Source organism: Hylobates moloch, unplaced genomic scaffold, assembly GCF_009828535.3.
Source record: "Hylobates moloch isolate HMO894 unplaced genomic scaffold, HMol_V3 SCAFFOLD_10, whole genome shotgun sequence".
NCBI classification, from domain to species: Eukaryota; Metazoa; Chordata; class Mammalia; order Primates; family Hylobatidae; genus Hylobates; species Hylobates moloch.
Window position 1 is genome coordinate 83,837,662 of NW_026652285.1, and position 23,309 is coordinate 83,860,970.

The 23,309-nt window shown below is 36.0% G+C and overlaps 1 protein-coding gene across 4 annotated transcripts in view; it reads right to left on the bottom strand.

Annotated features, from left to right (window-relative positions):
• SHOC1 (shortage in chiasmata 1) overlaps positions 1 to 23,309 on the bottom strand; it is a 103,195-nt gene that overhangs the window by 23,658 nt on the left and 56,228 nt on the right. For 3 of the 4 annotated variants that reach the window (XM_032761274.2, XM_058445933.1, XM_058445934.1), the window contains 6 exons: positions 15,431 to 15,847; positions 11,608 to 11,727; positions 10,213 to 10,389; positions 5,970 to 6,074; positions 2,227 to 2,405; positions 944 to 1,016 (listed from right to left, as the gene is read on the bottom strand). In XM_032761274.2, coding sequence (XP_032617165.1) covers positions 944 to 1,016; positions 2,227 to 2,405; positions 5,970 to 6,074; positions 10,213 to 10,389; positions 11,608 to 11,727; positions 15,431 to 15,847 — 1,071 coding nt within the window. The remainder of the gene's footprint in view (positions 1 to 943; positions 1,017 to 2,226; positions 2,406 to 5,969; positions 6,075 to 10,212; positions 10,390 to 11,607; positions 11,728 to 15,430; positions 15,848 to 23,309) is intronic. The other variant, XM_058445935.1, reaches the window with a different exon arrangement.

Sequence of the window (23,309 nt, forward strand, 5' to 3'; positions counted from 1 at the left end):
ATGAATATAATTTTTGTTGTGGAGGCCAATGAAACTATAAGGCCAGGGTGTCGAATGAATCATTCACATTAGAAACATTAAAGACATCTAGAATAATGACAGGACTAGAAGTGTCAAGAATACCATGAGCTAGGTACACAATTGTCCATGGATGATGGGAAATGACCAGGTGGTTAGTAGATGATGAGTGGTAGAGAATGCTGTGGCAATATGGCACAGCCTCAAAGGTGGAGAAATAATGTTTTGAAAATGATAATGGAAAGCAAGAAATGGCTTTCTCATCTCTGTGAGGTATATATATGTAGAGAAAATTATCAGCTTTTATATGAGAGGAAGTAGTATCATGCGGAGAAAGTTGGGCTTCAGTTAAGACAAAGGAGATTAAGAATGAGAAGAGTTTGCATAACAAGCAATGGATTCCACAGCACAAAGTGGAAGGGGTTAACAGAAGGGGCAGTAGTGGGTAGAAAAGTGTAGTAAGTGAGGAAAACAGACCAGAGAACTGAAGAATTGAGAGTTGAAGAATGATACTAAAACGAGAGTCCTAGGTTCAAATCCTGACTCCCTAACTACCTGTGAGATTTGGCATGCTACATCACCTTTAGCATGAACTTTAGTTTCTTTTTTGTAAAACTGAGTTAATAAAACCTATTCATAGAATTGCAAGTAGCTAATATTATTTAGCAACTAGTAGGCAATCAATAAACGGTGTCAATTATTAGTAATAACAAATACATATAAACACCTTGTAGTATATTTATACTGCAAATTTATAGTCCAGACTGATTTAAAAGCTGGTTAGATCCCAATGAGTTATACCCTTTCAAAGGGTGAATTTCATGCTATGTTAATTATGTCTTACTTTTAGAAGCTGTTTAGATCAATACACTTTTATAAGTTCAAGCATTTGTTATCAAATGAAGCATAATTTAAAACTGCCTACCTTCTATTTTGTTAAGAATTTTAATGAGTAAATGTTTTTCACCATCTGAGTCCATTCTTATTATAATCAGTACCTAGTCAAAAATAAAAATTTCATATGTATGTGAATGATTATTCTTTTTCATAGTCTTGATACAGTGACAAAATAACAAACTTTAATTGGTCCTATGAAACTAATGACAATAAGATTACAGAGCAAATATTTCTGTTGTAAAAGATGTCAATACTTAAACACAAGGAATATATTCTGGTAAGATCAAATATCGGTGAAGAAAATATTTTGGGGTAGGGCATTCTTAGCATTCTTCAAGTATCCCCATATATGTGACTATCAATACATAGGTTGTCTCTGTTAGTGTTAAATTCAACTCACACATTTAAATTTGTTGGAGAAAACCCATGATCTGCTGCTATATTTTGCTACTTACCAGTACAGTTTTGTGGGGGAGAGGTGGGAGAGCAAATTATTTTCAATGTAAAATTTCTCACCCAAGAAACTATAAAGTTGCAGTTAAGAAATAGGAGGCATAGAGCGAAAAATCAGAAAAAGGCCACAATTTATATCTGGATTTTTAGTGTAAAAGATTTGAAATGCTTTTCTGCTTGATAAGATTTTAAAAAGCAATTTCTGTTAAAACTTCATTAATGCAACCTTTATTTGCTTGATGTAGGGTAGGCAAATAATTGTGAATGTAATCCAAGGCATAAACTAAATGTTTGTTCTGGTGGAATCATATGAGATTCTGGCTCAGTATTTTAAAATAAATCATTGAGTTCTATTATTATATATATGTTCATGAACTTATATAAATACTAGACAAAATTTCTGACAATTGGAGAACAAATCCATAGGAAAACTATGCATAATAAAAATTAAAGTTTGTTTGGCTCTTTTGCCCAGGCCGGAGTGCAGTGGAACAATCATGGCTCACTGCAGCCTCACCCTCCTGGGCTCAAGAGATCCTCCCACCTCAGCCTCCCTAATAGGTGGAACTACAGGTGCACACAACCATGCCTGGCTAATTTAAAAATTTTTTTATAGAGACAAGGTCTCAGTATGTTGCCCACACTGGTAAAGTATTTTTAAATTCGAGACATGAATAATGATGCAAATCATCCTTTCTATGGGTCTGATTCTGTTCTGTTACCTTATTCAAGGACTAAACCGTCAAGGGACTAAGTAGTATAGACTACTTCATAATTTTAAAGTTAATGCAAAAATCTATCTTACATCCAATTCTTACTTAAACTGATTATTTTACCTGCTTTATTCCAATACTTAACCTTAATTTGCTGTTGACTTTGCATCCAACTTAGTATCTGACATTGCAATTCTTGTATCTTGTAGTTGGTTTCAGGCTTTTTCCCCCTAATAAACTGTACAATCTCCAGCTGTCTCCAAATGTCACCCAAATAGGGGCCTAAAATGCTATTGTAGATATCCTTTGCCTTTGACAAATATCCTATTGAAGCAAAATTAGAAAAAAATTGCGTAAGTATTTGTTTTTTAAGAAACTCCGTGGTAAAAAAGGCTGAAAGAAAAATAAGTCAAAGCAGAGACAGTTAAAATTTCCTTTAATTGTTTTCTGATTTTGATCAGATATTGACCAGATATTGACTAATAAAAACTTTAAAACTGAGTGAAGCTTAAAAATATGTACCACATATCTCTTTTTAAGCTGCATATATACATTCATGTATGCTAACACACTCTCTGAATATATAACCTATCCTGCCTCCTGGCTTGTTGAATGCTATTGCACTCTTCCTAAATCCCAGGATCTATATTTACATGGAAGTCCTGTTGAAATGCTCCTTAAGTGGAATGTTCTTGGTATTTTATCTGTACAACTTTTGTACTTGATATCTGCTTATTTATGTATATCACTTAGCCTATAAGCTCTTTCAGGGTAGAACATGTGGTATTTATACATATTTAATTCATATGGCTGCTAAAACAGCAGTGCCTAATTCAGGCTCACTAAGGGCATTTTTAAACATAAATTCATCCTTGAACGTTCATATTCAGTACATCTAGATTATGTCCTAATGATTTCTATGTCTAAAAAGCTCTCCATGTGATCCTGCTGAATTTCACCAGAGTTACCACCAGAGCACCTGGCATGGTAACTTACATAGATCAGGTGTTTAATGACTATTTGGGTAACAAATGAAATAATAAACTTTGGTAACAAATGAAATAATAAATTTTAAAAATTTAATGTCTATATACAAGTTTTATGTATGTGTGCATATTAATTCTATTTTTATATTAAAATTGCTAGACTGATGGGCAACTTAGAGACTGACTTATGTTCTTTCTGCCTCTTTATCTTCAGACCTCCCCCTGATTCTCTATATTGCCATGAGAATTAACCTTTTGAAAAATAAATGTAATCCAGTAGCATCCCTGAAATTCTTTTGTGTAGCTTAAAGGGCTCTCCATGGCTTTTTCTTATTTCTCCAGGCCTAGCTCCTGTTTGCCTTCTACCTTGTCCTCTTCAATCGAACCACATGGAACTGTTGGCAACATTTCCACTGGTACATTCCTCTGGGCTCTTAATTCTGCCTAGAATAGTCTTTTATACTGTGTCTACTTGGCAAACTTCTACTTATTTTTTTAAAAACATATTCATCTTAAGAATAATAGTCTCCATCCTTTGTGCCACTACCATATATCTCTGTTGTAATACCTATCACATTGCATAATAAACACTGAATTTATTTCTAGGTTAAAGCCCAGAAGAGAAACTCTATTATTTGAACCTAAAACTCATTACCTTGCCAGCTTGGGAGAGGGAGCAAACTGGAAGCTAGGAGAAAACACAGAATTCTGGCAGCCAGACCTCCATGGATTTTTTTTCCTCTGCCATTATACAGAGAGGAAGGAAGGACAACCTAACTTGATCTTGGCTTTCAAGAGGTATAGAAGAAAGAGAAAGCCCTCTACTAAAAATGTCCAAAGCAACTAGATTATTCATATGGCTGGATACCTGGAGATTAAGAAGTTAGTTTTCCAACAAGAATCTTACTTTTATGGTATTCCTTAAGGTAGATAAATAGTAATGCCAAAGTATGATTTAGTAAATGCATTTCTTATAGGAACAGAAAGAATTCAGTCCAAGTATAAAGCTCTCAGTGGTCTCACTTAACTAGGGTAAATTATAGACTACACTACTTAAAGATAAATATTGTTTAAGCCAACCTCCATAAATATTATTTCTTTCTTTCTTTTTCTTTTTTTTTTTTTTTGAGACGGAGTTTCACTCTTCTTGCCCAGGCTGGAGTGCAATGGTGCAATCTTGGCTCACTGCAGCCTGCGCCTCGTGGTTTCAAGTGATCCTTCTGCCTCAGCCTCCTGAGTAGCTGGGACTACAGGTGCACACCACCACGCCAGGCTAATTTTTGTATTTTTAGTAGAGGCAGGGTTTCACCATGTTGGCCAGGCTGGTTTTGAACTCCTGACCTCAGGTGATCCACCCACCTCAGCCTCCCAAAGTGCTGGGATTACAGGCGTGAGCCATGGCACCCAGCTCATAAATATTATTTATTTAATCCAAGGCTTTGGTAAGTATTGAGCACACCATACTTGGCTAGATTATGCACTTGACCAAGTATTATTACTAAACTACAGCTACCTTTAGAAAGCCCAACATGGTGCTCTTCTTTTCTTCTTCAATTAAACCACTTGAGTGTTGATACTGGACCGGGTTGTCTTATCTCCATCCTCAGACAAGTAAGGACTGGGGGCTAAGAATCCTACTTTACAGTACCTAAACAAGCATAAGCGTGTAGTGTCACATGCTCTTTTATTTAGTCACCTGACTTCATTGTGCTTCTCAGCTTCTATAATAGATTGCTAGCTCTACAAACAGTGAGACTGGTTATTACTCATGATATTAAAACAGAATTTCAGAATCTAGAATATCTGAGGTCCCACTGCTTTAGAGGGAGTACATTGATGATTCACTGCTGCTCAATATTTACCAAAACTTTGGATTAGAAAAATAACATTTATGTCTGGATCATAAATAAGAGAAAATGTCTGGGTCTTAGATCAGAGGAAATTTATTTTTACTTTATGTTTGAAATAGGTTCTAGGAATTCTAAATTATAAAACATAATTCCGTAAACACACCATTATTAAACAAGGCTAGGCCGGGCGTGGTGGCTCAAGCTTATAATCCCAGCCCCTTGGGAGGCCAAGGCGGGTGGATCACCTGAGGTCAGGAGTTCGAGAGCAGCCTGGCCAACGTGATGAAACGCTGTCTCTACTAAAAATACAAAATTAGCCAGGCATGGTGGTAGGTGCCTGTAATTCCAGCTTCTTGGGGGGCTGAGGCAGGAGAATGGCATGAACCCAGGAGGCAGAGGTTGCAGGTTGCAGTGAGATCACACCTCTGCACACCTACCTGGGCAACAAAGCAAAACTCTGTCTCAAAAAAAAAAAAAAGTCTAAATAATCTTGCAATAAGGGGCATAAAGCAGTAATGTAGTAAGACAGACATTTTAATTTTGATAGGTTATAAAAAATTCCAAAATCTCAGAAATTTCCAATATGCTCAAAATAGTTTGATTTTATTACCCAAGTAATTCATATACTAATATAGACATGACTAAAAAAGAAATTGCAAAAGATCTTACTCCTTATAGTTATATTTTACATAGCAAAGACTCAAAGCCACAAACATGCAACAAGGACCCAAAATGTTTATGGCAAAATGTCAAATCTCACATTAAAAAGTCATGCATGATAATGATTAGACAATCAAATCTGCTAGATTAGAGAATCCTAAATCTATTTTTCTAGGTGATGATAGTGTTAAGGACAATTTCTTTTAATGAATACAAGCAGAATAAAATGTATGTATTTCATTAGAATTATGTCAAAATGTATATAATGCTTAGTATAATAGAAAAGAAAGCTACATCATTTCTTATAAGGTGTATCTTTTTCAGAAAAGTAAGTTATTTCAGATGAAATATTTAATAGGAAGAAAAGAGGAAATAAAATATTCCCCACCAACCCAATGCTGTGTCCAAGCTGCATGTTAAAAGGACATCTCTAATTGTTACCAGAAGATGTAAGACAGCGGCATGCCTGAAAGTCATTTCTCTTTCATCAATTGTACCTAAGTAAGAAAAATATATTTTAAAACAGACTATATATTACAGTTTTAGAATATGTATCAGAATCTGCCTAACAATGGGAGCTAACATTTATTATTGAGTGCTTACTATATGCCAGGCTGTATATAAGCTGGCTATTTCATTGAATCCATAACAATAGTCCCATCAGACAAGTTTATTATGATCCAAATTTTATGAATGAGGAAATAGTATTAATGAGGTTAAGTAACTGTCCAAGGTCAGTTAGTGAGTAAATGGTAGAGCTGTCATTTAAACTCAGCTAACCTGAGAATTCATGCCCTTGTTGCTTCCAAAGAATATTCAGTTATTTCTACTCCTATTGGGAAAAAGAGTCAACAATTCCCAGTTATGAAACAAGAATAAAAATAAATTCGTAACTTGCCAACTGATTAAGATAAAAGTAGAGGATCATAACATGAAGAAATACCTTGAAATGGAGGTAGACACCTAGGGATATTTATTCAAAGGTATAACTCAAACAAGAGATAAACTCACAGGGACAGGCTAATTGCCTAATTGTGTTCCATTTAGTTCCAGAGCTTTTTTGGATGATAGATTGGATTTTTCTGCATATAAAAGTGAGACCAAGAAGATGGTATTCTAGACCCCCTGCCCCAATTTAACCAGAGAAGCTCTACTTTTCTTTTTCATATATTGGGATCTCATGAAATATTTATTTGAACAAAGAATTCTGCTAAAAAGTTTGCAAATTGATTATCTATTCAATGAAGATCAAGGCAAATGTGTAGCAGGGAATTAAAAGGCAACAGGAAAGCCAATTATGGGTAGTATATTCAGCCCCTAGAAGGACTTGTGGGAACAAGCCAATTATGACCTGCAAGAGATGAGAATAGGGCAGAGAAAACATATTTGGGGAACTGGAAATGTAAAAATGCTTGGAAAATGGAGTACAGACTAGGAAACTAGTTGTGGGAAATGGTCTGACTTCTTTTAATCTAGGTTTACTTAATCGTTACTTGTAGGCTTAGTTTTATCTCAATTCTGGGGCCAATGAAAGAAATATTAAGTATAACAACTATTCACTTGCTGGGGATTAATGCGATATTGTTCCAATTGGATACCCAAAACCATGTCCCTTTTTTGTCCTCTATTATACTTCATACATACCATTGCTGTATATTTTATAATAATCATCATTCTGCTCAATGATGTTCAAAGCCTTTAGAAGGTCAACCCATATTCAGCTAATTTAAAACCTGAGAATTACAGGACTGAAACTATCTAGAAGACATGAGTTTTTATTTTATGTAAGTCTTGTCTTCTTTCATAAAGGCCAGTTTGCTGACAATTGTTCTTTTCTATCCAGTATAATCATTACCAGAATGCCAGCTCCCCAAAATGTTGATCTTGATGCCTTTCTGTGGCTCAGGTATTTCAAGTAGTAAACTATGGATTAACACCTTCCTCTCAGATCAGGTATTCTATCTCAGTAATACTACTGTGACCTCGAGGTTTTGGTGACTAAAATGTTGCTCCCCTCAAAGACTGGGCACTCTATATGGAAGAAGATTAGAGTCAACTTTTTTTTCATTTGTAAAAGAGAGTTAATCTTTAAAAAATATATAGGACATCTAAGTTTAATGAATTTAGAAAACAGACTTTAAAAATAAATTAAGTAGATTCCAGGTAAGATGGAGTAAGTACACTCCACCCTGTCTCTTCCATTGAATACAACTATAAACACAAAACAGAATACATGAAACAGCTATCTGAAAACTCTAAAAGGTAAATGCTAGCAAGTGGACTGGGGAAGGAGCTCAGATTTCAAAATGCCACCAAACAAGTGGTGAGTTTCCTATTTTTTCCGCTTCTGGTATTTACTGGCTTAGACTAAAGCAGCCCAAGGCCCAGAAGTGATTATCACCATGTGGACAGAAAGAGCTCCAACAGAAGTCCTCATTTTGTCTAATACAGAAAACTAGGTTGATGTTTTTTGCTTTCAGAATTTTCAAAATGTTACTCATTGTCTTTTCATTTATATTATTTATGTCAAAAAATCTCATGTTACCCTTATCTTTGTTTCCTGCATGTGGCACGTCTTTTTTGTTCCTCTGGCTCCTCCTACAGTTCTCTTTTTATTATTGGCTTTGAGTAATTTGATTATGTGGACCTTCTTTGTGTCTCTTGTACTAAGTATTCATTGAGATTTTTGCATCTGTGGGTTTGTAGTTTTCATTAAGTTTAGAAAGATTTCAGTCATTATTTCTTCAAATATTTTTTCCATTTACTCTCTTTTCTCTTTTGAGAATGCTAATTACAGTATGTTAGGCTACTTTAAGTTGTTCCACAGCCCACTGATGCTCTTTTCTTTTATTTCTTTTTCATTCTTTCATGCTTTACAGTTTTTGCAGTGATTGTTTCTATTGCTGTGCTTTCAAGTTAACTAATTTTTTCTTCTGCAATATTTAATCTGCCATTAATCGCATCCACTATATTTTTCATCTCATGCATTGTAGTTTAGTCTCTAGAAGTTTGATCTAGGTCTTTTTAAATATCTCCAACTTTGCAAACATACAGAAAACAGTAATAAGAAGTTTCAGTGTCCTTTTCTGGTCATTCTAATGTCTTTGTTGATTCTGGGTTTGTTTTATTATTCTCATTATGGATTGTACTTTCCTGCCTCTTTGTATACTTCATGATCTTATTGGATGCCAGACATTGTGACTGTTACCTTGTTGGGTATTCTTGTATTCATATCAATCCTCCTGTGCTTTATAATGGGATGCAGCTAAGTTCCTTGGAGACAGTTTGATCCTTGGGGTGTTGCTTTGTGATTTGTTAGGCAGGTTCAGAGCAGTGCTAAGGCTAGGGATAATTATCCCCCACTACTGAGGCAAGATTTTTCTGAGTACTCTCCTTAATCCCCTATGAATTACGAGTTTTTCTAGTCTAGCTGGTAGGAATAGCCATTATTCCTGCCCTGTGTGAATGCAGCATAGTAGTCCCTCTAGTCCTTTCAGATGGTTTGTTTCTCCAACTCCAGGTAGTCTTCTCACATATATTCTTTGTTTGTTTGTTTTTGTTTTGTTTTTGTTTTTGAGATGGAGTCTCACTCTGTCACCCAGGCTGGAATGCAGTGGTGTGATCTCAGCTCACTGCAACCTCTGCCTCCCAGGTTCAAGTGATTCTCCTGCCTCAGCCCCCCAAGTAGCCAGGATTACAGATGCCCGCCAACGCACCAGGCTAATTATTGTATTCTTAGTAGAGATGGGGTTTCACATGTTGGCCAGGCTGGTCTCCAACTCCTGACCTCAGATGATCTGCCCGCCTCGGCCTCCCAAAGTGCTGGGATTACAAGCATGAGTCACTGTGCCTGGCCACCTCACATATATTCTTTGATCGATCATTTGCTGAATACTCGAGGGAGAGGCTCTGCACAATTCTATACTCTCTGTGCGAAGCTCTCTGCTCTCTAACATTCTATTTTGAACTCTTATCTGTCTTGGCCTCCCTGGACTCTTACCTCCTGTTTCCTCAACTTAAATTGTCTACCAGGCTCTGCCTCAGGTAACTCTCCCTCCACCATGGCCTGGCAATTCTTTCAAGGCAGTTAGCTAGGGTAATGGTAGGGCTTATTTCGCTCATTTTCTTTCTCTCAGAAACCACTGTTCTTCATTGCCTGATGTCCAAGGTCTTAAAAACTGGTTTAATGTATTTTGTCTTTGTCTTTTTTTGTTGTTATTTCTGGTAGGAGGGTAAATCTAGTCCCTGTTACTCCATCTTGGCAGAAATAAAAAGTCTAGGATTGACTTTAATTAATCTAGTTTTTGACCTCCTTTTTTGGGAGGAGACTGAGTGGTTCATATGCTGACAATAATAAAGTTAATTTAGTTTCTGCAATAGCAATCTGTCAAGTAATATATGTCAATTAGGAGCTTCACTGAGAAGTAATGCCAGGTGATATTTCTTACCTTTTTCTCTACTTAGCTGATCCTCCAGTATTGCTTTGTTGATTCTGGGTTTGTATCATAAGCTGAATTACAGTCATGCCATCATCTATAACTAATTTCTGAATCTTCTATACCCAATTTTTACTAATTTGATACAATAATTTCTAAACATATCTTTTTAAATAACGTGACTTTTATTTGCACTCACCTTGGTGAACAGCATCACTTACTACTTTTTCTTGTTCCTTTAAGAGAAACCTTGTTTGGTCAAAAATAACAGTGGCAAATTTCCAATTAGCAGTTGGGAGAATACAGAAGGATACAAGGTTTTTTAAGATAGGAGAAGCTGCTGCTTCGAGGAGGCAAAATGCTTGGCACTGGCTATCTGCAAAAATAAAAGCATTAATGGCATGTTTTAATAAAGATGGTATGCTTGTTTTGATAAACCAATTAAATGTTATTTCGTGGAAATCTGAACTTCTATCTGAATTATTTTCTGAGTTAAAAATAATGAGACTATAAAAACTTATTTTAAGATATTTATTCTAAATAAACTAATAAAAACAAACATGGAATTATATAATTTTATGGCTATTTTATTTATTTATTCATTGAGACAGAGTCTTGCTCTGTCACCAGGCTGGAGTGTAGTGGCACCATCTCGGCTCACTGCAACCTCCGCCTCCCGGATTCAAGCTATTCTCCTGCCTCAGCCTCCTGAGTAGCTGGGACTATAGGCACGCACCACTATGCCCAGCTAATTTTTGTATTTTTAGTAGCGATGGGGTTTCATCATATTGTCCAGGATGGTCTCGATGGCTTGACCTCATGATCCGCCCACCTCGGCCTCCCAAAGTGCTGGAATTACAGGCATGAGCCACTGCGCCTGGCCTATATTATTTATTAGAGAGGATTTATTCCATAATTGACTTGACATGGCAAATATAAAGATCCATATAAAGAGAACTGCATTTTTTTCTTTGCCATTCTCCACGGTTAGCATACAATCTTAAGCCAAACAATGAAAAATTTTTTCCAGTTATCACTAGAATAACATTATTTAAAGATTTGCATAATCATCTAGAGACCAAAAGAATGAAAAGATACTTGAGAACCTGGGTCATATTTCCTTATTGATTTTAATAATGAATCTGATGTTCTTAAGCAGGCTGTTCTTTAGGAGTCAAAGAATACTCTTCTTTATAGCATAACAAAAAAATCAATATAGGAATCAACAGTAACTTATTTACATCACTCTGATAGCAGGTAAGAGAACAGAGAGAGCATGATTAGCAGTTCATTTTCCAGCCTAGGCAGAAGAGTCCAAGGAGGTACAGTTGTTCTCAGATTGATATAGGGAAGCAGCAGTAGTTTAAATGAAAGAAGAAATAACACTGAGTAGCTTGGGTAGGGCAATGGGGAGAGGCAGGGGTAGTGAACAGGGCATTCCAGGTCGGGATATAACTTGAAAGTAGGAGTGGAATGAAGAAATACCTGAAACAAGTGAAGAAAATGACATGGAAAATGAGGTATGTCCTAGCTATCTAGGAAAGGGCTTTGAAACTAAGCAAATCCGAATGCATTTTAAAAGCATATAACATACCCGATGCTTGAATTTCAATGACATTATCTGTTCCCCTTTCCTGATTTATTTCCTCCAGGGTTTTATTAATATGAACAATAGGACTTTCTTCTTGAAGTGTCAAAGAACATGCTTCTTTATCTTGAAATTCCAATAAAAAATATAAATTTGTGTTGTTCAAGAGAAACTTAATGTTGTTTTACCTTATTTTTTTTCTAAAATATGATCAGTAGTTAAATTTCTTCATTGAAACATATCAGTATTAAAGTGAACAACTATTCAGATCAACAGACTTAACACTGCTAGGTAGGAAGATGAATGGTAAAAATGGAAAAAACTTTGGTATCAGATCAGTATTTTGAGCTCAGTTCTGACTCAGTTTCCTCATATGTAAAATGTGGATAAATATATCTGCTTTAAACACCAAGTACAGTTTCTGACACAGAAGGTATGTACCGTTCTACTTAATTTCTCTGTGACTTTCCACATGCCCTTTCTTCTACTACTACCCTCTCCTCTGCCCCAAACCTTCCCTATTTCCATCTTTTTTTAACCAGGCCAATTCTTTTTCTTTTCTTAAGACAGGGTCTCCCTCTGTCACCCAGGCTGAATGCATTGGTATGATCAGGGCTCACTGCAGCCTTGACCTCTTGGGCTCAAGCCATCCTCCCACCTCAGCCTCCAAGTAGCTGGCAGCACAGGCATGCACCACCATCCTGGGCTAATTTATTTTTTTAATTTATTATTATTATTATTTTGGTAGAGATAAGGTCTCTTCTGTGTTGTCCAGGTTGGTCTCAAACTCCTGGGCTCAAGGGATCTGCCTACCCAAAGTGCTGGGATTACAGGCCTGAGCTACCATGCCTGACCTGGGCCTAGTCTTACTGCTGCACCCTGCAGGTCTCAGGCATCTTCTATAAAAAGTCATATGTAACTGCCCACTCTACTTCCAGGCCAGCAAAGGGCTCCTCCTTTTGTTTCTTTAGCACTCTGTGAAGACTTCTTTACTGGTACTTGCCACATTGAATTGAAATGATCTATCTGCATATCTGACCTACTCTATTATACTGTGAGCTTCTCAAGGTCAGCAACAGCATCATATTTATCTCTAATATGTAATTTAGTGCCAGGCACAAAGTATCTAATAAATGTTAGTTTTCTTTCTGTCCTAGGTATTACAGAGGATTTCTTCTTTCCTAAGTATTATAGAGGATTTACACATAGATACAGACACACATAAAAATCTAGTTATTCTAACCATATAGTAGTATTATCCATCAGTAATATGATCACAAAATAATTCCAGAAACACATTACCAAATTTACATACATGGTTAAAAATATAATGGACTATATTCTAAACTAGATTAACCTGCTATTTTCAAGTAATACTTTCAATTAACCATAAATAATTAGAATAGATACAATCAAACAATATTATTAAAATTTTTGAGGGGGTCTAAGAATTTATAGTATTTCTTGCCTCTGAATTAACTGTAAAATAAGACAAAAAGTAAAATATACACCAAAATATTAAGACAGGGTCTCCCTCTGTCACCCAGGCTGGAGTGCATTGGTATGATCTATTAAAGGCTACGTTGGGGAACAGAATTTAGTTTGAGAGTCAAATGAGCTTGCTAACTAAACACCAGAATTAGACAGAATTACCCACCCAGTCCTAGGGTATGCTGGACTGGGATAGGATACCCCATTGGGTCCAGGGAGGGCGGGGGAGGTCAGGGGAACTGCCCAGAAAAGAGCCATGACATAGAAAAACCAAGGAGAATTCCTGTTCTTCCTGGGCAACCATTCCCACAGCTTATGTCCAATTTATTATTTTGACTTTACAATTCAGATCATTCTTTCCATCCCCTCTGGAGAGATGTATAAAAAGCCAAAGAGGCCAGGAACTTAACACTTAATTGAGGAAACGTCAGGAGTACAGAAGCCTTCCCTCATAACATTAATGGTTTTTTAATTGTTTAGTAAATGAATGGCTAATTTTTTAAATAAGAAAAGATAAAATAATACTTAAAGATTTCAGAATTTTGTGATCTTTCCTATTTTTATTCTTTTTTACATTTTCCTCCTTTCTTGCTGCTTTCCCTCACTTTCTGTTGATAATATACCCTATCATAAGCCATTATTACCACTATGGCAACCAGAAGATGTTAGTGTTAATTTTGGGGTAGATTCCTTTTTTGCACCAAATATAAATAGAATCAGAAAACATGAACAAATCTGAGAATAACAAATCTTTGAAAAATTCTTATTTTTGTGTCACATTTATAAAATAATTATTTATATTTTGCTTATTTTTATGCAGAAGCGATGCTTCAATTATGGTCCAAATATTGGTTAGAAATAGCTCAGTCACATACAGAATTGTCATCTGGTAAGGTAAGTTATAAGGTGGCCAAACTATTACATAAAAAGTAAATTGAATATGTAGAAATAGGAAATATCACAAAATTCTGAAATCTTTAAATATTATTCTGCATTTTTACCATGAAAAATGCTCTGATTGACACAGTAATATTGCTTTTTTAAAAATGACAGCTCACCATAACCTCAAACTCCCGGGCTAAGGCATCTGCCCACCTCAGCCTCCTGAGTAGCTGAGATCACATGTGTGTGCCACCACACTTGGCTAATTTTAGAGATGGGGTCTCATTATGTTGCTCAGGCTGGTCTCAAACCCTTGGCCTCAAACAATCCTCCTGCCTTGGCCTTCCAAAGTTCTGGGATTAGAGGTGTGAGCCACCATGCCCAGCCCCAGTAATATTACTTTAAGCAGATTTATAAAAGGCTGTCACATCTTTTGGAAAAATAAATATAACCATCATGACATTAAGAACTGAAGATCTTGTGTCTATTAATAGTATATGAGGCAGTAAGACCTAACTGTCTCTAAGTCACATAAATATTTTTGTACTCTTTAACTGAAATGCGGTAATACTACCTACTTTGATTCCTCAACAATGTTTCTAAACAGATCAAATATGACAATAGATGTAAAAGTGCTTTATAAAGCATAAAGATACCTGTATTTATGATAATATTATTAACCTTATGAAGAAAGAAAGAATAGGATTTATCAAACAAACTGATCATTAGAAAATATTTCTGGTGTTTCTGAATGTAACAATATATAAATATTGAAAGTTTCCAATGTCCCTAGTCATTAGGTTGCATCAATGTGTACTGGATTTTAGGAATAAATAGCAGCCAATAAAAAAATAAATATTGTTGTATTTATTTCATCAGGGTAACCTATGTCAAACTTATTCTGGAATGCCTATTTTATTTTCATGAGAAGTAAAATGATATGACACATTATATTACCTTTGATATGGCTGTAAGCAGTGAATATAAGACAGTTACAACTCAAACAGAAACTTTTAGGTAATGTTAGAAAGAAACAATTAAGTAGACAGAGAAAGTTTTCTTTCAAGTACACATAAAAATATAATTTAAAATACTGAGACAGGACTGACAGCTAAAACAGAAAAAAGAATGGCAGAATTGACCAACAAAATTTAGAGATACTATGAATTTGTAAGGCCATGCTGTAGAAAGCAAGTTTTACAAATAGTGGCTTTTGTTATAAATTCAAATGCATTTTTAGACTTTTTGAAACATATGTATCTATATCTAAATCATGCCTATATATCCATATCTATCTGTATACAAGAAGTATCAAGAATTGACAACATTTTCCTTGACTACAAAAAATAACATAATTTTATCTAGAAGAACTTTATCTCCTTGCCTTCTATAATAAATTATGTACTTAGTCCTTGAGCCTATCATATCTATGGCAAAATATTATTAAATTACCTACCATGTTTTTCATCACTGTTTGTGACTTCAGTCTTTGAGGTACAAGTCTTATATTTATTTCGCAGCATAATAAAGTCGCTCAAAGGGTCCAAATCATTCTCTTGTTTTTTACCATGTTCAAAAGATGCTTTTTTAATTATTGAAGAGGAAGGTGATTTAATAGATGGTCCTGTACAGTCAAGTTCAAAGTGATCGTTATTTTCTTTCTTTGGGATTATTCTGTTTACTGATTCTTGGTCATTCTTTGGTTTTTCTTCTTTTGCTGCTCTTTTATCAGAGAAATAGTCATCAGAAAAACATAGATCTGGTACTTCTTTTGCCAGAGATGGACTCTTTTGTGGAAGTGATAAATGAACATTTGTAGATTTTTCATCAATAAGTGCAATAGGTGAAGAATGACTTTTATGTTCTAGACATGCTGAAAACAGAAAATAAAAAACACACAAGTAACTTCCACACTTAAATGAGTGTTCTATTAGGTATTTGAATAACTTTTAGTTGTGGTTTCTTATTAATGTAATTTGATCTTTACAAGTACTTTGTTTACTGCTTTGAAAATCAATTTTTGGTCTGAATAAAATAAATTTTTAAAAAGGATCAAAATTTCGCACCCTTTTTCTTACTATAGGAGCTAGTTTACCAAGCAAAGAAGACATTCCAGTAAAGCCCTTTTGCTGATAGGCTTATGAATCATACCCTTGGAGGTAACAGTTACTCCATGGGTCAAACACTTACCTACCAGGCAAGCCACAATGGAAAAAAATACTTGCAATACATATAACTGACAAAGGACTGTATCCAAAATATATAAAGAACTCTTATAACTCTATATTTAAAAAGGAACCCAATTAAAAATTTGGCAAAAGACTTGAACCATAGTTCACATAAGATATGCATATTCTACAAAATAGATGAATCTTGAAAACCTGCTAAGTGAAAGAAGTGTCACGAAAGGCCACATATTGTATGATTCCATTTATATAAAATGTCCAGAAAAGGCAAATCTATAGAGAGAGAACAGTGGTTCCAGAGCTGAGTAAAATGGGGAGTGACCACTAATGGGTACAGGATTTCTTTGGGGGATGGTACAAGTTTTCTAAAATAGTTTGTGGTGATGATTGCACAACTCTGGGCTTATATTAAAAACCATGGAATGGTTTACTTTAAATGAGTCAGTTGTATGGTATGTGAAATGTATCTTGATAAAGCTGTTACAGGAATACCTCAGAGATATTGTGGGTTCAGTTCTGGACCATCACAATAAAGTAAATATGTTAAGGTGAGTCACACAAATGTTTTGATTTCCCAGTACATATAAAAGTTATGTTTACGTTATACTGCAGTGTATTGTGTACAATAGCATTATGTCTAAACAAACAAGTACATACTTTAATTTTGAAATACTTTATTGCCAAAAAATGCTAATGATCATCTGAGCCTTTAGCAAGTCATAAACTTTTTGCTAAGGTGGGGGTGTCTTTTTTTTTTTTTTTTTTGAGACATGGTCTTCCTCTGTACCCCAGGCTGGAATGCAGTGCCACAATCATAGCTCACTGCATCCTCCAACTCCTGGGCCCAAGCAATCCTCCCACCATCCTCCCAAGTAGCTGAGACTACAGGTGCATACCACCATGCCAGGCTTTTATTTTTATTTTTAGGAGAGACAAAGTTTTGCTATGTTGCCCAGGCTGATCTTGAACTCTTGGGCTCACATAATCCTCCCACACTGGACTCCCAAAGTGCTGGAATTACAGGTGTAAGCCACTGGACCCGACTAGGGGGTCTTGTCTCAATGTTGACAGCTGCTGACTGTCAGAGTGGTGGTTGCTAAAGGTTGGTGTGGCTGTGGAAATTTTTTGAACTAAGACAACAATGAAGTTTGCCACACTGACTGACTTTTCTTTTCACAAAAGATTTTTCTGTAGCATGTGCTGTTTGACAGCATTTACCCAGAGTAGAACTTCTTTCAAAATTGGAGTCAAGGCTGGGAGCGTGGCTCACGCCTGTAATCCCAGCACTTTGGGAAGGCCAAGGCAGGCGGATCACGAGGTCAAGAGATCAAGACCATCCTGGCCAAAATGGTGAAACCTGTCTCTACTACAAATACAAGTTAGCTGGGCATGGTGGTGCGTGCCTGTAGTCCCAGCTACTCAGGAGGCTGAGGCAGGAGAATCGCTTGAACCCTGGAGGCGGAGGGTGCAGTTGAGCCAAGATCGTGCCGCTGCACTCCAGCTTGGTGACAGAGTGAGACTTGGTCTCAAAAAAAAAAAAAAAAAACCACTGGAGTCAGTCTTCTCTGATGCTGCCACCACTTTATCAACTATGTTTATGGAATATTTCAAATCCTTTGTTGTCATTAAAACAATGTTCACAGAATCTCCAGCAGGGGTAGATTCTATCTCAAGAAACCATTTTCTTTGCCCATCCATAAGAAAAAACTCCTCATTTGTTCAAGTTTTGGCATGAGATTGCAGCAATTCAACCACACCTTCAGGCTCCACTTCTAATTCTAGTTTTCTTGCCACTTCCACCACATCTGTAGTTATGTACTTGCACTGCTAAAGTCTTGAACCCTTCAAAATCATCCATGAAGGTTCAAATCAACTTTTTCAATCTTGCTAATGTTGATATTTTGGCCTCCTCCCAAGAATAAGGAATGTTCTTAATGGCATCTAGAATGGTAAATCCTTTCCCAAAAGTATTTCAATTGACTTTGACTAGATCCATCAGAGGAATGACTATCTATGGCAGCTCTGGCCTTATGAAATGTATTTCTTAAATAATAACACTAGAAAGTAGAAATGACTCCTTGATCCATGGGCTGAAGAATGGATGTTGTGTTAGCAGACATGAAAACAAAATTAATCTTCTTGTATATCTCCATCAGAGCTCTTGAATGACCAGGTACACTGTCAATGAGCAGTAATATTTTGAAAGGAATCTTTTTTTCTGAGTAGTAGGTCTCAACAGTGGCCTTAAAATTTTGTAAGCCATGCTGTAAACAGATGTGCTATCATTCCGGCTTTGTTGTTCCATTTATAGAGCACAGAAAGTGTAGATTTATCATAATTCTTAGGGGCCTTAGGATTTTCAGAATGGTAAATGAACTTTGGCATCAACGTACAGTCAACAGCTGCATTAGCCCCTAATAGGAGGGTCAGCCTGTCCTTTGAAGCTTTGAAGCCAGACATTGACTGCTCCCCTCTAGCTATAAAAGTCCTAGATAACACTTTCTTCAAATAGAATGCTGTTTCATCTACATTGAATATCTGTTGTTTAGTGTGGCCATCTTCATCAATAATCTTGGCCAGATCTTCAGGATAACTTGCTGCAGCTTCTACATTCACACTTGTTGCTTCACCTTGTACTTTTATGTTACGGAGATGACTTTTTTCCCTAAACTTCATGAACCAATCTCTGTTAGCTTCCAACTTCTGTAGCTCCTTACCTTTCTCAGCCTTCATAGAATCAAAGGGACTTAGAGCTTTGCATTGTACTGGGCTTTGGCTTAAGGGAATATTGTGGCTGGTTTGATCTATCTACACCACTCAAACCCTTTCCATATTAGCAACAAGGCTATTTAACTTTCTTATCATTTGTGTATTCACTAAAGTAGCACTTTTAATTTCCTTCAGGAATTTTTCGTTTGCATTCACAACTTGGCAACTGGCCAAAAGCAAGAGACCTAGCTTTTGGCCTAGGTTGGCTCTCAGCATGCCTTTCTCACTTAATAATTTCTAGCCTTTGATTTAAAGTGAGAGTTGTACAACTCTTCCTTTCACTTGAAGACTTACAGGCCACTGTAGGATTATTAATTGGCCTGATTTTAGTATTGTTGTGTCTCGACAGACAGAGTGGGCCAAGGAAAGGGAGAGAGATGAGGGAACAGCTGGTTAGTGGAGCAGTCAGAACACACACATTTATTAATTCAATTCACTTTTTTATATGGGCAGAGTCTATGGCACCCCAAAACAATTACAAAATTAAAATCAAGGTAATTGATCACAGATAACTATAACAGATATAATAAGAAAAAAATCTTTACTATTGTGATAATTACAAATGTGACAGAGACACAAAGTGAGCACATGTTCTTCAAATATCCATATAATGTATTAAATCTATAAAATTATGTAAAGTCTTTATTGTGATATATAACTAACTTGAGGTTAAAATAAAACATTCATTTTATATTTTTGATAGCTAATAAATTATGATAATTCTAAAGTTGGAAATGCTGTTGGAAAATGGCTGCAAAAGAATTGCTTGATGCAAGATTGCCACAAAACTTCCATTTGTAAAAAACACAATTATCTGTGAAGCACAATAAAGTGAAGTACAATAAAATGAGATGTGCCTGTATTTTTTGTTTAAATTATATACAAATGGCCAATGAACATGAATAAGATGCCCAACATCATTAGTCAGCAGGGAAATATAATTAAAACCACAATGAAATAACCACAACACATTCATTAGAATGATTAAAATTTAAAACACTGCCAGTACCAAGTGTTAGCAAGGATATGGGATAACTGGATCTCTCACACATTGCTGGTGAAAATGTGCAATGGTGAAATTACTTTGGGTAGCAATTTAGTGGTTTCTTATAAAAGTAAACATACACATAAGACTCAGCAATTTGACTCCTAGATATTCACTCAAGAGAAATGATAATGTGTGGCCTGGCACGGTGGCTCACACCTGTAATCCCAGTACTTTGGGCGGACCAGATGGGAGGATCGCTTGAAGCCAAGAGATTGAGACCCCCATCTCTAATTAATTAAAAAAAAATAAAAAAATTTAAAGAGAGAAATAACATGTTTCCACAAAAAGACTTGCACAAAAATATTTATAACTTTTATTCACAATAATAAAAAAACTGGGGGAAAAGCCCAGGGGAATTGATAAACAAACTGTGGTATATCCATACAATGAAAAATTTCTTAACAATAAACAGAAATGAACTAGTGATACACAACATCATGAATGAACCTCAGAAATGTTATGCTCAGTGGAAGAAGGCAAACACAAAAGAACTTATACTATTTCATTCCACAAGTGAAATTCTAGGATAGGGGAAACATATAATACATAGTGACAGAAAGTATACCAGTGGTTGTCAAGGACCAGGGGGGTAGGTTAGTGAGGAGGAGAGATGGGATGTCAGGAGAATGACTGCAAAGGGGCATAAAGAAACGTTTTTATGATAGAAATACTCTGTATCTTAATTGTAGTGGCAGTTTCACAGGCATATACTTGTCAAAATTCATCAAACTGTACAGTTAAAATAGGTGCAGTCTTCCTGGACTGGCAACATTTGTGTATATTGTGATGTATCAATGACAAAAGAGTAGTGCATCCTGGGGACAAGGAAATCTTCACATTTGGAGCCCTCCTACATTCCATCATAAACATCTCTTTTTTTGGCTCATTCTAATATGCGTCCTTTCCCTTAATAAACCATATTTGTGAGTACAGTAAAAATAAAACAGGGGCAGTTTATTTTATGTAAATTATACTTCATAAAATTGATTTGGAAAAAAACAAATGCCTATAGGGCCAACTAAATAATGTAAATTAGTAAAATGTATGGCTATGGCTTAAATCACAATCTTTGTTTGTATAGATGAACTTTGTATTATTTTCTTCCAAAATGTAGTTTATAATTTTTTTTTTGCTTTTATTAGAGGTATTGGTATAAGAAACATTTTACTTTCCTCTTAACTATACCTAAATGTAAGACAAAAGTGTCAAATGTCAAGTAACAACGGGCTTCAATTTGTAAGTCCTGGGAACTACGGTGAGCTGGAGAGTGCATGGTCTGTCTAATGTGGTAAGCTGCTAATGGCTCCAGCTAATTGTTGCCATATCAGAACCTGAGTCCAGTTTTTGGAATTTTAAAGATAAGTTCAAAATACAGATTATATATGTGAAATCTCCCAAATTTTAAATGTTGGTAACTGGCTGGGCACGGTGGCTCACGCCTATAATCCCAGCACTTTGGGACACCAAGGCGGGCGGATCACCTGAGGTCAGGAGTTCGAGACCAGCTTGGCCAACATGGCGAAACCCCATCTCTACTAAAAATACAATAATTAGCCAGGCATGGTGGTGCATGGCTGTAGTTCCAGCTACTCAAGAGGCTGAGACAGGAGAATTGCATGAACCCAGGAGGTAGAGGTTGCAGTGAGCTGAGATCATGCCAGCCTGGGCAACAGAGCAAGACTCTGTCTCAAAAAAAAAAAAAAGTTGTTAACTAATTAAAACACCATATGAGTCAATAACATGTGGGCTGAATAGGATCCGAGTGCCACTTTTCAGATATTCTCTAGTGGTAATCTGGTATGTTTAGCAGGTGAATAGAAACTATTTATTATTTCAGTTTTCTCATTATTTTCCTTTATTATTTTCTCTTTAAGCACCCCTGCCCTGACGACTTGGCATGGGTTCCAGATATAGTTATTGCTACTTAAACTTCAGAATTATACTGCTATACATTTAATTATACTGTTAAACATTCATTTTTTTACAAATTAAAGTTTTGTGGCCATCTTGCATCAAGCAAGTGTATTGCTGTCATTTTCCAGCAGCATTTCCAACTTCAGAATTACCATAATTTATTGGATATCAAGAATATCAAATATGAATTATGTTTTATTTTAATCTCAAATTAGTTACAAATCACAATAAAGACTTTAGTTTTACAGATTTAATACATTATATGGATATTTGAAGACCTCATAAAATCTTCTCCCTTTTCTTTGTCTACTAACCTGACCTAATCTTATTTAACATTCTTATTCCACCATGGGTACTATGTAGGCCTGAGATGGACTGGTGTGTATTTGCTTGATATAGTCTGTTTATCTGTTCTCTTTCCTAGCCATCCAAACATCTTTGTCTTCTGTCTTTCTAAAAAATTTATTTTACATTGCTTATTGTTCTTTTTATAAGGAATATTCAAGAAGTAAGAAAGCAGATTTTCTTAGGTTACCTTTGAACCTGGAATTTGTGTTACCACTGTGGTTATATTACTAGTGAGCCACAGGAGTACACTATAGAAATGAGTGGAAACAGAGACGGGGATATGATGACAGTTAATTGTCTATCATATATTTATCCCAAGGAGCACTTATACATCTGTTACATATTTTGGTATTTGCTATTTGTAGTTTTTTTGTGATTAAAAAAATAATTTGAACTTTTTATTTTAGATTTAGGAGTACATGGGCAGGTTTGTTACCTGGGTATATTGCATGATGCTGAGGTTTGGGCTATGACTGATCTCATCACCCAGGTACTGAGCATAGTACTCAATAGTTAGTTTTTCAACCCTTTCCCCCACTTCCCTCCTCTAGTAGCCCCCAGTTTCTATTGTTGCCATCTTTATGTCTATGAATACCCAATGTTTAGCTCCTACTAGAACATGCAGTATTTGGTTTTCCATTCCTGAGTTAATTCACTTAAGATCATGGCCTCCAGCTGCATCCATGTCACTGCAAAGGACATGATTTCATTCTTTTTTATGGTTGTGTACTATTCTATGGTGTATATGTACCACAATGTTTTTTTATACTTTAAGTTCTGGGATACATGTGCAGAACGTGTAGGTTTGTTACATAGGTATATACATGTTATGGTGGTTTGCTGCACCCATCAACCCTTCATCTACATTAGGTATTTCTCCTAATGCTATCCCTCCCCTAGCCCCCAACCCCACAACAGGCCCCGGTGTGTGATGTTCCCCTCCCTGTGTCCATGTGTTCTCATTGTTCAACTCTCACTTTTGAGTGAGAATATGTGATGTTTGATTTTCTGTTCCTGTGTTAGTTTGCTGAGAATGATGGTTTCCAGCTTCATCCATGTCTCTGCAAAGG